This window comes from Ricinus communis, chromosome 2 (genome assembly GCF_019578655.1).
Source record: "Ricinus communis isolate WT05 ecotype wild-type chromosome 2, ASM1957865v1, whole genome shotgun sequence".
NCBI classification, from domain to species: domain Eukaryota; kingdom Viridiplantae; phylum Streptophyta; class Magnoliopsida; order Malpighiales; family Euphorbiaceae; genus Ricinus; species Ricinus communis.
Window position 1 is genome coordinate 5,363,074 of NC_063257.1, and position 14,200 is coordinate 5,377,273.

Here is a 14,200-nt window from a genome sequence, read left to right on the forward strand (position 1 = left end):
TTGTGGTAGTCAATAACTGGTAGACTTTACTAGTAGTTGCTAGTTAGTGTTTTCCTCCTTTTCATATTTGCAAGAAAAAGAAGAAGAAAAGATTAAGATATCTATTATTAGATGATCTCAATTACAAAATAAAATATCCTGATACAATTAAAATGTTTTTTTTATTAAGATAGTTTATTTATATAAAATAGAGTCGTTGGTAATTAAAAACTCGCACAAACTAAAGCTATTTAGTATGATAACAACTATTAGTAGCTGTTTAGAAAAAACAACTAAACAGTGTCAAATAGTTTGTTTGAAAATTAAACTACTAGTTAGTTTCTAACAGTACGCCAAATACTCACTCAATCAATTAGATATTGCAACTCATAATAATGGAAGTGATAGACATTGTTTCTTTTGTTTTTCCTAAGGTTTTAATCACAAATTATTGATTAACTAACATTAAATTGTGAATTAGACTAAATATATATATATATATATATATGGCAAACTAGAAGTTTAGTAAATTTTTGACCTCAGAAAAGAGATGAGTATATAGATATATAAGAAAAGATGAACTTGTTAATCCACATACTAAATCCCAAACAGAAGAAAAAGGAAAAATCTATACTCATATAATTGTCCAGTGTTAATGTTAACCAATATTTGAGCTTAGGACAGAAATAAAAGATTAAGTAACCCTGAATGGAGCAAATATTCCATTTTAACTGATTAGCATTGATGAATAGAGAGTATAACTAGAGACCCACTAAATGATAATTATTTTATCATCTCAGTTGAGAGTGATTTTGAGTAGCTTGTAGACTTTGTGAAGAACAAAAAAAAAAAAAGATTCATCATGGATGGGAAATGCCAAGATTATCTTGTCCCATGTTCCCAAACACCACCTTTCCCTTTCACTCTCACGTCACCTTTTTTTTTTTTTTTTTTCTAAATTTGTTTTTCTGTTTAAACTGCACCTGCACGCTACCTCTCCATAGTCCAGTTCTCCTAATTTTTACCCTTTCCTTCCCTCTTGTTTTCGGTTATTTACCTGATAATTTACGAGATTAGCTTTTTATTTTTTAGTTCAATGTACGTAAATTTGAGCTTATAGACGATATATTGTTTTCTTTGTTATGAAGAATTACAGTGTTGTGCTTAAAACATCTAACATTAATTTATTGTATAGAAACAAAGATTTATGATTACACCGTAAAATATGAACAATGTTATACAGCCGCTGTTGATGTTCTTGTGATGCGGCATATAATATTGTTTTTAATACTTTTAAGTTGTTTTTTATTAATAATTTAATTTTAAAAAGTATAAAATTCTTGTTTAGATTTACATATATATGTAAGTATGTATTAAATCATAAATTATCGATGTATATTTATCGATTTTAAATTATGAAATAATATATTAATTATAGTATATATTAAATTAGATGGAAAGATGTACATATTTATTTATGGGAAATGCTACATCAGCAGACTGAATGAATGATGAAAATATAATTTCTAAAGAAATTAAAAGATAAATGCTTAATAGGATAAAACTCGGGGAGTATATGTGATAATTATTTTCTGTGGTCTTCTCTTTTACCTTTAACTGCATCAACTGTCACCAATTTTAGAAAAAGATAGCAGACACTAGTGCACGCCACAATCACCCCCAATTCCCAATTCTCTTAATTACAGTTTTAAGGGTAAAGAAAGAGAGGAAAAAAAAAAAAAGGTATTAAGTATTATAACAAAGCCTTTCGAGTAATAAGACACCTCTTTTGTACAGGCCGGAGATTGATGGCCACACTCTCCTTAACCTCTTATCTTCTCTTCTGAACTATTTTTTTTCTTTCATTTTTTCTCGACTCTTTATCCTTTCTTGACATATTAAGACACAATCCATTTTATCAGAGTTCTTGAGCTTTGTTGTGGATCTGCTAAAGCAATCGGCCATGTAGATCTTTCTTGCCAAGAGAAAGGAAAAAGGAGGTATTTTTGAACTAGGAAGAAGAGAAAGAAATGGATTTTGAAGAGCACGAAGACCAAGAAGAAGAAATGGAAATGGCAATTCCACCAGGTTACCATCATCATGATACCATCAGCAACTCAGTTCGACCAAAAATGGGTTCAGCCACCGGTGGTGGTGGTGGTGAAGGTGGTTCGACAATCGCAACAGCAGCAGCAACAACAACAACAACAAACACAAGAAAATTAGTAAGATATAGAGAGTGTTTGAAAAACCACGCGGTGAACATGGGCGGACATGCTGTAGATGGGTGTGGTGAATTCATGGCGGCTGGTGAAGAAGGTACTTTAGATGCACTTAAATGTGCTGCGTGTAACTGCCACAGAAATTTTCACCGAAAAGAAACTGATGGAATAGGAGAAGGAATATATCAACATCACTACCACCAGCAGCATCACCCCCAATTCTCACCGTACTATCGTGCTCCACCTCCAGCTGGGTACCTACACCTGACACCACCACCGCAGCATAGACCTTTAGCCTTACCTGCAGCTTCTGCTGGAGGAGGTGGCTATAGTAGGGATTTGGAAGATATTTCAAACCCCAGTAGTAGTGGCGGAGGTGGAGGTGGAGGAGGCGGCGGAGGCAGTGGCGGTGGTAGTGGAGGTTCAAAGAAGCGGTTTAGGACAAAATTTAGTCAGGAGCAGAAAGATAAGATGTTGGATTTTTCGGAGAGGCTTGGATGGAGGATCCAAAAACATGATGAGGCTGCTGTGGAGCAGTTTTGTTCTGACAATGGAATCAAAAGGCAAGTGCTTAAGGTTTGGATGCACAATAACAAGCACACTCTTGGTAAGAAACCCTAAATTTATTCTTTTATTTACTTAAAACTGAACCAAAAAAAAAAAAAAAGAAAAAAGAAAATGGACAAAATCACTCGTCAGTATCATCTTCCAGCAATCATTCATAATACAGTAGCTAGCTACTTAGTGCCGATTGTCAAGAAGATATTGAAGAAAGGAAAGGAAGAGACATCGTCAGAAGCAATATATTTTGTGATGTCGAACTGTTAATTAGCTGCAGTAACGTGAGTAGGGTTCTTACTGCTTTTTTTCTTTTTAAATCTTTTGGGGGTTTTCTTAATCTCTTTCTCTTTCTTTTTCCCCTTCCAAATTTAAAGTTTGGGTTTTGCTTTTAGTTTCTTTTTCTGAATGTAGGAAGGATTGGTGAGGATGATGACCCTGTTATTATTATTTATTTTTTTGTTGAATACGTTGCTGCTGATGGGCCATTTTTCTCCTGAAATCAGCATCATCCAACTCCAGTTGCTACTTTCTTTTTGCTGAATGTTTATTTGATTTGAGCTTAAATGAGAAGGGAGAAAAAAGAAAAACCTAATTCACATTGACAAAAGATTTAGAGTAAATGCTGCTGGACTTGGCTTTCACAACATTTCAAGTCAACTGTCTTTAGTCATCATATGAAACGAATCGAAGAAGATGAAGCAATGGCAATAGCAAAATTTTCCTTTATTTTAAGAAGAAAAGAAAAACTACTGGAGTGGAGGAGTTGTACGTGTATCGATGATGAGATGATCATGATCATGATCGAGGATCAATCGAGAGAATTGAATTAAATCCCTCGTTGAACCAAACGTGTATAGCATGCAAAGCTTGCATTTTTTTTCGTATTTGTTCACAACTGTCAACTTCTCCTTCTTTCTCTCCATCTCACTCACCGCTCTAAAATTGTTATTATTATTTTTCTTTTACTTGTTTTCTTCTTTCTTTTTCCCTCTCTCTCTCTCTCTCTCTCTCTCTCGTATTAATTACTTTCAACTTCCTCTCCCTTTACACTCTAAAGACTCACTATTCACCTCTCTTTTCCTTTTCATTTTTCACCGAAAAAGGGAAGGAGACAAATGTTGCTTAGGGGAGAGAGAGAGAGAGAGAGAGAGAGAGAAGTGGCCCTGAATATGTACCCTCTTCTAGTACATTTTTCTCTTAATTCGTTTCTTCCTCTTTCTTTCTTCATACCTCGTCCTCCTGTAATTGCTGTCTTTCTTTCTTTTTTGTTTTTGGTTTTCTTCAGTTTATTGTTCAGTTCTGTGCCTCTTTTTTTTTTTTTTGGTTTCTTTCATCTTGTTTGATGTTTCTTGATTAAATTCTTCAGCAACAACGAAAAAATATTGTAACTTCCAATGAGTGATTAGTGTAGTACTAGTAGAGTAAAACAAAGTTTCTGAAGTGGTTATTAACGTATAGTAGTAGTAGTACTGTAGCCCAGTCTTTTGCCAGTTTCGTTGCAGTTCTTGCAGACCTTGTGATTGTCATTTACTCATTGCATATGTAAGCAAAAGCTTATTATATCTAACTACCCTTTTCCAGCCTTTTCTTTTTCTTATTCTTTTCCCTCCATTTTATTTTTGATCATCTCTTTAAAAACAAATCCCTAATCAACTTACATAATTTGGAGTTAAATACAAAGAACCCATCTTTTTGTTTTTCTTTATTGGATTCCCATGTATGTATGATATACATACAAGTTTTTGAAAGAGTGAAAAAGTGGAAACGCAAAGCACATAAGATACAGAGAGACAATTGCAAATGTTGGAGAAAGGCAAGTAATGAATAGGAGAGGCAACTGTCGGAAAAATGATCTAAAGTTCGGTTTGATGTTATGTTTGCTTCCTTTTTATTCTTCTGTTCCGTTGAGAAACATGTGGGCTCTGTCTCAAAACCAACAAGAAAACGGAGAGAGAGAGAGACAGGAACAATAATAAATGGCACTGACATTACAGCTAATATTTTGTTATGTTTTTGGTGCTTATCTCTTACTTCTAACCACATACATATATTGCATCAGAGAAAAAAAAAATTGAAAACCTCGAACCTCTTTCATTAGCATCATCTCTCTCCTCTGAAACCCTCATTTAACACTCCTTGTCCCATTGCTTAAACTAACAACAAACATGATCTCACCACCTATCACCATCGTCGTCTTCCACAGTACTCATCCAAGAAACTTACCCTACTTTCTTTTACTGGCCTTCTCTTTCCATTGGGATTTAGTTTTTTTGAATAAATATTCAATGAACGGAAATACGCCCAAGAGTTTGAATTCGCTGTTTTAGGGTTTTACCTCGTCTTGCATGGTTTTTAATTAAGAGGCTATAATTATCTCATCATTGTGTTGTTAGGGAAACAGAAAGTATTTGATATTTAATTAGAGAAGTAAAACTTTTAGCTCTCTTCTTCTAATAAGTCCAACAGTTTTTAAAATTTATTATCCCTTCAGTGTAAGGTTTTTGCACAAGGACTAAATCACTTAATAAACCTAATTTGAAACGATTAAAATAATTACTTCACTGAAATATTCAAAATTTTTATCTCTCATTTCATCATATTTTTCTTTCTTCTATTCCATTCGTAATGAATAGAGGTCAAAATCATGATAAATTTATTTCTTATGTGTCCTTTTATTTTCTCTTCCATTAACACTTTCACTTATAACGAATAAAGGTAAAATTGAAAAAGAATGTAATTAATATTTCATGATCTGGTTTGCGGTCGTCCAGATTAAGGATTGGTTTGTTTTGTGTTTCTTCAATTCTCAATTAATAGTTATCTAACTTCATTTTCGATGTCAGAGAAGCCCGTTTATATTAGGCGAAACTCTTAAATTCCCGCTGATATAAGTCAAGACAAGAGAAGAAGGAACAGAAAGGAATGATTAATTAAGGAGAGCATGGCGATGCCATATAGTTTGCAAATGATTAATGAAATTACCTATGCAAAAACCTCATCTGCACACTAACAAAACCTCTAAATTTGAGTGAGCATATTGAAATTGGAGGCTATATATATTAAGATGTAAGTAAAGAAAAAAGCCATACCCTAAACTGTTCCGTAAGAGAGTTAAGCGCAAGTTAGGTTTAAATTTATTAAGAAATCTGTTTATCAGTTTACCAGATCACTACTTTTTTTCCCTTTACAAATTTAATGCTGGATTTATAGTTTCTCTTTCTAAAGAACGAAGCCACTAACACTTTGCTAATCCCGAATGATAACGAGGCTAATTTCCAAACACAGAAACGAAAAGGCGATGATCAGCAAATGAGCATAACAAGAGGTGACTTCCTTCCATGGTGTAACCTAGGTAAGTGGTCTTCGCTTTCATGGTCATTGTAGCTTTTGTTCTTGGCTTTCTCTTATGTTCTGTGCTCCTTTGTTATGTAATTCTGGAACACACACAAAAAAGAAAAGGGTCTTACAAGATTCTTATGAAGAGAATTATTGGATGGGTTTGTTTTCTTTAATATTTTCCAGCACAATATTATTTATTTAGGAATAGAGAAAGCAAAAAATGGCAGAATACATATACGGTAGTGGTTGGGAGAAAGTAATTACTATTCTTAAAACTCATAGCTACATTTAGATTCTAAGAACAAATATCTTTCTATATCACACTGACTTCTTGCTATATATGGACTGACATGTTAAGATGCCACCTGCTTCACTACCAAGTAGCCAAGTACCAATACATGTCTCTCCTATTATATTCTCTCTCTCTCTCTCTCTATATATATATATATATATATATATATATATATATATATATATATATTAAAATCTTTGGAAAACCATATTAATATCCAACGGTATACCGGTTTGACACTTTTCAGGATGTCATTTATTTTGTATTATTTTATTGTTTAATCTCATTTACTATTAATAATATGAAAAGAATGCTCAGACATTATTATGACATAATTAATTATTTGAAATATAACTATAGTTCACTAAAAATTGTAAGAAAAATTAATAATACCTCTAATAGCAACTTTGTGATTTCAGAAAGATCGTCAGTCGTTTTCAGAAGCTAACAAAAATACGAGTTCAATGTATGCAAGAGCTGATCTAATTGAAACATCAGAGTCTCAAAATATGAGTCACTGCCATTAAAGAAAAATCTCAGGACTTTTATCTAATCTCAAAACCTAGAAAAGTGTCAAGATTAAAACGGATCGTATTAGTCAAAAGTTAGAAAATTGATATAGTCAAATCAAAACAGTAAACATATGAAGCCTAATTGACTAGAAGAAGAGGCTCTCAGTTTTAAAAATACAATGATAAGATATAACAATTCATGTATGTATATATCAAATAGATTTCCTTTTCTAAAAAGGGCCATGACTAATTAAATATCTTTTCAGTAATGCATTTTCCGACTTCCAACCAACTCTATATAATTGGTAAGACTCGGACCCAATATGAAAATGTGGTCGATTATTCATTTACTTATTAAAATATAAGCTCAGTGGACCACCTGATTCTGGATGTAACTTGTAACATGACTCAATTCTTTTCGTGTTTGCAGAATTCCCATCATTCAATTGAAAATTGACCGTTAACATGTTATTATTCAGAAACTAACGCCCACTTCTAAGACTTAATTACTTTGATTTTCTTTTCTTTTTGAATCCCAACCTTTTAGTTTAAATTTATGAATAGATATTATAAGAAACAGTCGTACTTGACATGAACATAAGAGAATTTTAATCAAGACAAGTGTATTTCAGAATGATATAATTAAATGAATATCTACATATATTATACAGGAAATCAGTAAATTGTCTTAGCGATACATTTATCTTTTACCTATTTTTCAGGAAATCTCATAAGCACACATTAACCCTTTGTTTTGAGAAAAAAAATCTTATTTTTTTCTTATGTTCGGATGAGGAAGGAAAATAAAGAAACAAAAGTTGAAATTTTAAATATAAATTTCCATTTTTGCACTTTACTTTTCTTATTTAATAAATTATTGCAAGAGTTTTCTTCCACTTTCTCTCCATTTTGGATGGAGAGAAAATAGTTTTCTGCCCATAAATTATTTTACCTTCTTTGTTATTCTTCCTCTATATTTCTCTCCATTATCCAAACAAGTGGAGGAAATAACACTTTATTTTCTTTTTTCATTTTATTTTCCAAACGCGAGGTAAAAAGAGATGGTTAATAAATGAGATAAATCTTAGAATCGAAAATTGGCACGAGTTAGTTTACACAAAATTCTCTGAAGAGGTACTTTTATTGAGGTTATAGGGTTGAATGGTAGGTACTGGAGTTGATAGAAATCTATGTAGTATCTTATAAATATGGTACGTAACAGCACCAGTAACGTACTGCATCTCATCAGACTGGGTTTCTTTTGCTTTTACTCTAAGTTAAGCTGCTTTTTTTTTTTTTTTTTTTTTTTTTTTTTGCCGTTTGCATTATTGCAGCTGCACTGGTGCAAAGGAATCTCAGTTGGTACCCATAAAACTCCCATATAAATTCCATATACAATAACTTATTATACATTATATATATTGTGTACAAAGTTTAGTAAGATACATAATTTCATTTTTGAAAAACATATGCTATACTATAATTATTGTTTTCCAAAATTGAACTGGCATCAGTAAAATAGAAATGAACTTGGTTGTAGAGGTTATAATATTGGGCCTGAAAGAGAAAGAGATTATAATCAGTAATTAGTGGGATGGACCCATTGCAATTGATGAAATCTTAAGTTAGATATGGCATTAATCGTGTTATGTTCCCTCTTTTCAGTTTGCCAGTTGGAATGCAGACAAAAAAAGCTGTCCTGAATCCTGACCATTTTTCTTCAGACTGGGTTGATCTAAGGACCCTACTTTACTGATTCATTCCGACACATATTTGGGCCTGTGCAGGTTTTGAGCTTTTAAGAACCATAACCTTGTATTGTATGTAATACACACACACAAAAATATATATAAATAAATAAACTAGGTGGTGGGGCTATACTGCTCTGCTATACCCACACACACATCCTACACTTATTATCCTTGACACAGCCTTAGTATTTAGTTCTGAGCAACAACTGTATTAGAGAAATTATTTATGTTTCTGCCGGACCCAAACAGTAGAATTCCTTCAAATTTTGTCCTTTTTAGCTCAACAGTTGCAAGAACTTAGTAACAGAATTACCCATAGAGTCTGAGAATGAGATAATTTGAAATCAGTACCTCTCTCTCCTCCCAAGAGTTAAAAGGCTCTTTTTACTGGAGTTAGACCTCAAATGTACGAATGGACGGGTGCAAAATATTAAGGTGGGCAATAATTGTTTTAACACTCTATATTACTCGACAGTCATTATTTACAGGAGTAGCAAGTCTTTTCCACAAGAGATATTAACCCATCCTAATCCAAAACCAGAAGAAAGGCAAAGTTTACCACAGAACTCCCCCACCTTCAGGTGCCAAGGGGAAGTTTCTGTACTCCATATCATGCTGCTTATTATAAAAACTGGAAAGATGGGGAGGGAATAGGGACAAGGGTAAAAGTTAATGGGCAAAGGGACATTATGTAAAACAACTCAATTAACTATTCTTATGAAAAATAATAAATAGGGTATGGTATCACAATAGTTTTCACTTATACAGTCTTTTAATCTGACAACTAAAGCATACATGCATCTTAAATTTACAACCAATGACTTTGAATCATCATAAATGAATATAGCATCAACTCTGCAAACAGATGTAAGACTTGTATATTTCTGCACTCAATATTTCTACTATCTATACACCAACTGCAAACATGAATGAGACAATTCTTTTATGGTAGGGTGGGAAAACATGGCCCCAAACACATCACACGCTGCGGTGCTCCAATGCTCCCTGAAGACTTTTCACAGCACTATCATAGTGTACAAAGCCCATGAACCAAAATTCATGATTGTCAACAGAAATAATCTGGATGTATTTTTCTCCGGGTTTGACCTTGCTTGTCGACGGATTAACGGCCTTCAATTGATGTAATGGAATAACCACCTATACACCACACACGCACAAACATACGTGCCATAGAAAAGCATAAAACCAAACAATTAGCAGCATGATACCAAAACTGAAAATCTCAAACAATCTACCCCATCATGGAGGGAAAGAGGGTACCAACCCACCACAATCCACATATGGAAAACTATCACTACTTAATTTACTTATGTTTCACAATTATATGAGAATTTTGCTTGTTTCCTCTAGTTGTTGGACTAATTTGTGATAATCGTGCATGCCTGTGTCGTTTATTCACACTCATGTTTTCCCACATATAAAAGTTTTTCTCACAGAAGTTGGCTTTTATGTGCATAAATGTCAGTGCGTATTAAGTGTTGTACAATATTACAAAAGGGCAGACGTGTATGCAAGTCTTTTTCTAAGTCGAATTCCCAACAAAACCATCATTAGAAACACATACATAAAAGATTAGGACAATTCACAATTGACAAGGCTAACTCAATGCATATAGCAAGCAAAAAACATTTACAGGTGCATCTTTTTTTTTTGGTGTGTGTGATTTTATGTCTGCATGTATTTGAATTTCACCTGAAAAACTTGCTTAATCCCAACACTGGTGTAAACATGTGTCTGCACAGCTACAGGTTACATATCCTTCTCACACCCATACTAAAGCAGATGAATTTCCTTTTGATTATGGAATTTGTGCAAGAAAAGTTATGCCCTCCCAACTCCCCAAAAAAGTCAATCTCATAGTCTATAGGGAACAAGTTAGCAGGCACACGTAGTAAAGGAACATAATGTGGAAATATAACCTCCCATTAGATCTTATATAGATCCCAGCAATCATCAGTTGAGAAAATGAATTGGTTAGTAACTTGGAGGATAACTGTTTGCCACATAAAATTTCCTGAATTGTCTTTGCTGTGGCAGTAGGATCATTTATAAAGGTTCCTTGGATCCTAAGCTGTTATTTTTTCTATCGGTAATCTATGGAGAAAATATCAAACAAACGATTATGGGTCCTGTTACAGAAGTTGTAGTGTTGTATATGGTAATTAGAAGACTAATTTAATTAAAAGTCCTAATCCTTCCTCGAATAGAATTGTATGTATCATGTATATATATAGGTATAACCCTATTGATTAAAGAACAAGATTTTTTGAATTCTTCACCCAAATTACATGGTATCAAAGCTGGCCTTTTGTCTGCGATGGTGAGTTTGGACCCGGCCTGTTTGAATGTCACGCTAAGCATGAGAGAGGGTATTAGAAGTTGTACTTATCCCATATTGCTTGGTTACTGAGCTTTATAGTGTATATAAGTGGATTGGACACCCTCTTCCTTTCAGCTAGCTTTTGGAAATGAGTTCTATTCAAGCCCATTTATCAGGTCCCTGTACTAAAATTGGCCCCTATATTATGAAATTTAAAGCATTCTATATACAGAAGGCAACATACATCAAGTTGAAAAAAGCATCTCTAAGCATCTCTAATAATTTGCTGATAGTTAACATAGCCGAAAAAAGATGCCAGCATTAAATCAAGTTGGGATCACCAGCTAACTCTATTTGTCATCCATGTCATATATCATAATCAATAGACTATTAGTTACAGATCACGTCCCCGAAAAGAAATTGGTAGTAACAAGTACTGAGTTCTGTTCAAATCCAACCTAAGTATCACCCAGTAATGCAACTCTAAAAAAGAGGGAAACAACAACACCACAAGCACACAGAGAATAACTCGTATGCATTATAAGCATTTTCAGTCGCACATCATCCACTAACTATATTGCAAAATGGGTTCAAGAAATTGTGAGTTTCAAGGGTTAAACATGGATGTATCAGTGATCTGAGTGGTTACCTTGTAGTAGCTATATTGAGTTTGCTCGCCATTTTTGTATGACAAAGGATTGTCACTACAAAATGCAAGCTTTGCAGTTGATAAATATAGAACTCCAATGACTGGACCAGCAGAAGTAGATAGGTAGCATGCATATGTCTTCTGAAGTTGTTCCTCAGGAACTGTCTCAAAACTTTGTTGAAAAACTTTCTCATAACCACCCTCCGCGAGAACTTTAGTTTGCTGAGCAATTCTTCCAACAGCAGCATCAGCAAAACTAGGGCCAGTTTTCACTGATAAAAAGAAGAAAGGCTTAACATATTTGCCTACTGAGCATGCCAACTACAGACCATTTTGGACTTATAATATCTTAATAATAAACCACTGCATAAGCTAAAACCAATTTTAAAAAATCAATAGAAAAATAATAACAATAGCCTCTGTAAACTCGGAGAATAGCAAATTAACATAGAAATTAGAGTACTCATCAGTATTTTGAAGTGCGCCAATTTGGAAAATGAATAAGATTGTAGTAGCTATGACTTATATAGAAAACACAAAGTGCAACAATCAAGATAGGGATAAGAAAATTACACAACTTTCCCATTAAAACAAAAACCAACAAACTGTGCACAAAAGTAAGAACTAAAATCAGAACCCTCAATATACGGTCATTTATCAGCTACATGAAGAACATCAAATTGCAGCGTCATAAAAGAAGGGAAACCAGTGTGGAAAAGCGAGACATAGTTGGAAGCAAGTATGATATTGAAGTCGGTAATTTAAAGATAAAACATTTATTACCAAGGGAAAGAAACAGTTTTTTTTAAAAAAATAAAATAAAAAATCAAGCTAACACATGCTAGCCAATATGTAAAGAAAAGAGAGATACAGTGTTGCCACATGTTGCCAGCAAGATCCTCCGCCTTCTTGGTAGCCTCAGCAGCCTTCTTTCCCCATTTACCAAGCACATCCTTCACTGCATCCATTTTATCTGCACGTAATTAAACGAACACACAAATGCATTACTTTTAGTGTTACTCGAATTAAAACCGAAACGGATAAAAGCCCATTACTCTAAAATGAACCAGAAAGCATACTCTTTGAAGAGGATGGAGCGACAGGAGCAGGAGATACATAAGGATTAGACTCAGCAGGCATAGTAGTAGCAGCAGCTTCAGCTGGAGGGGGAACAGCCCAATTCTCTTGAGGTGGAGATACATCGATAGGATCGAGCTTTGGGTAAGGAGCATAATCCAAGGTATGAGGATGATTGTGCTGCTTGTTGTCGTGTTCTGGTGAGTCTGCTGGTTTCTTGGTATCATCTATCACTTGCTGCTGATTTTCCATGTATTACTTTGCTTGGATCTGATACCTCGGTTGAAGAGAAAATACCAAACCTTTTTCACTTCAGAAAGTTATACAGGAAATACCAAATGGGTTCTTACTGATTTTGTAACTTGTGAGTTAAACCATGGTTGTTTTAATGGTGACAGACCGACAGAGCAATACGGCAGTACCATACCAACGGTTATAACTTAAGGCTCCGTTTGTTTTGCTGGAAAATATATTTATGCATTTTCTTTTAATATTTGGTGCTTACAGTAATTTAACTCAATAGAAAAATTAGCGTATCGTTCTTTTTAGAAGTAAAATCAATTTCCTAACTGGTGCTTCTTTGAATTGAGGCTTTAAGATTCTTTTATTTTGATAAATTCAATTAATTATTGTAAATTTTTTATCCCTACAAAATTTATAAAATTTTGAAATAATAATTTTTTTTGTCAAGAAATTCATAAAACATTCATAAAAATTTAAAGACAGCATTGGAGATCCAAAATTTATTGAAAAACAATAAAATAATAAAATAATTATAAAATAAGATATAATCTTAGCTATCGGAAATCCAAATTTTTTAAAATTTGTTTATTTTTATGCAATTTTTTATTTCCAATAGTTATAAATTAAAACATAAAACTTAAGTTACTTTAAATATTTAAACAGTTTATTGATAAAAATGTAATTATGGTTTCACTGTACTTTAAATAAATTAAAAAAAGTCCATAAGCAAACTTTTACCTAATAACCAAATAACAAAAAACAAATTATTTTCTGTAAAATATTTTATCATAAGGTATTCTTTTGTGAAACAAACGGAGCCTAGAAGTACAAGTGTTTTTTTGTTGGTTTGTTCCTTGTTTGGAAAAGTGAGGATAAAGGGGAGAATAGGAAAAGGGGATGGCAAAGGGTTGTTCTAAGAAATATGAGTAGGAAAAATCTTCTCTCGACCCACCAATTCACTTCTCCACCCTTTCCTTTTCCACCTTATTTTTCCAAACAAAGCCTTGGAGTTAAAAGAGTCGAGTATTCTCTTCTTTCTAGAGCATTCTTTTTTCTTTTTTTTTTCCTTTTTTGGGGTGGTTTTTAATTGAATTACATTTGAGGTGTGATCGAGGGACTGGTTGGTTTTGATTTTTGGTTTCAACAATTAAGGCTCAAAAAATAGAGGCCCAAGAATCCCGTTTTCTGGTTTTTGGAAACTAAGCCCAGAGGCCACAATGCATTGCTCAAATTC

At 33.5% G+C, this 14,200-nt stretch overlaps 2 protein-coding genes across 2 annotated transcripts; one reads left to right on the forward strand and one right to left on the reverse strand.

Moving 5' to 3' along the window:
* The first annotated feature begins 1,667 nt into the window (after nt 1-1,667).
* On the forward strand, nt 1,668-3,287 carry LOC8268383 (zinc-finger homeodomain protein 2). The gene is made up of 2 exons (XM_048370803.1): nt 1,668-2,808; nt 3,174-3,287. The coding sequence occupies exons 1-2, from the start codon at nt 2,010-2,012 to the stop codon at nt 3,257-3,259; spliced, it is 885 nt and encodes a 294-aa protein (XP_048226760.1). The 5' UTR covers nt 1,668-2,009; the 3' UTR covers nt 3,260-3,287.
* Nucleotides 3,288-9,343: 6,056 nt separating this feature from the next.
* Nucleotides 9,344-13,147, reverse strand: LOC8268382 (GEM-like protein 1). Its single transcript, XM_002513962.4, has 4 exons — nt 12,726-13,147; nt 12,518-12,619; nt 11,647-11,918; nt 9,344-9,814 (listed from the first exon to the last, which is right to left on the reverse strand). The coding sequence occupies exons 1-4, from the start codon at nt 12,973-12,975 to the stop codon at nt 9,635-9,637; spliced, it is 804 nt and encodes a 267-aa protein (XP_002514008.1). The 5' UTR covers nt 12,976-13,147; the 3' UTR covers nt 9,344-9,634.
* Between the last annotated feature and the right edge of the window lie 1,053 nt (nt 13,148-14,200).

Excerpts from the sequence above, each read along its gene's own strand:
- LOC8268382 (XM_002513962.4), bottom strand. The coding sequence starts at position 12,975 with ATGGAAAATCAGCAGCAAGTGATAGATGATACCAAGAAACCAGCAGAC. Across the intron at positions 11,919-12,517 it reads TGGCAACATGTGGCAACACT|TGAAAACTGGCCCTAGTTTT; the intron begins GTATCTCTCTTT and ends TCTTTTTATCAG. Across the intron at positions 9,815-11,646 it reads CTCAATATAGCTACTACAAG|GTGGTTATTCCATTACATCA; the intron begins GTAACCACTCAG and ends TGTGGTGTATAG.
- LOC8268383 (XM_048370803.1), top strand. The coding sequence starts at position 2,010 with ATGGATTTTGAAGAGCACGAAGACCAAGAAGAAGAAATGGAAATGGCA. Across the intron at positions 2,809-3,173 it reads CAATAACAAGCACACTCTTG|GAAGGATTGGTGAGGATGAT; the intron begins GTAAGAAACCCT and ends TTCTGAATGTAG.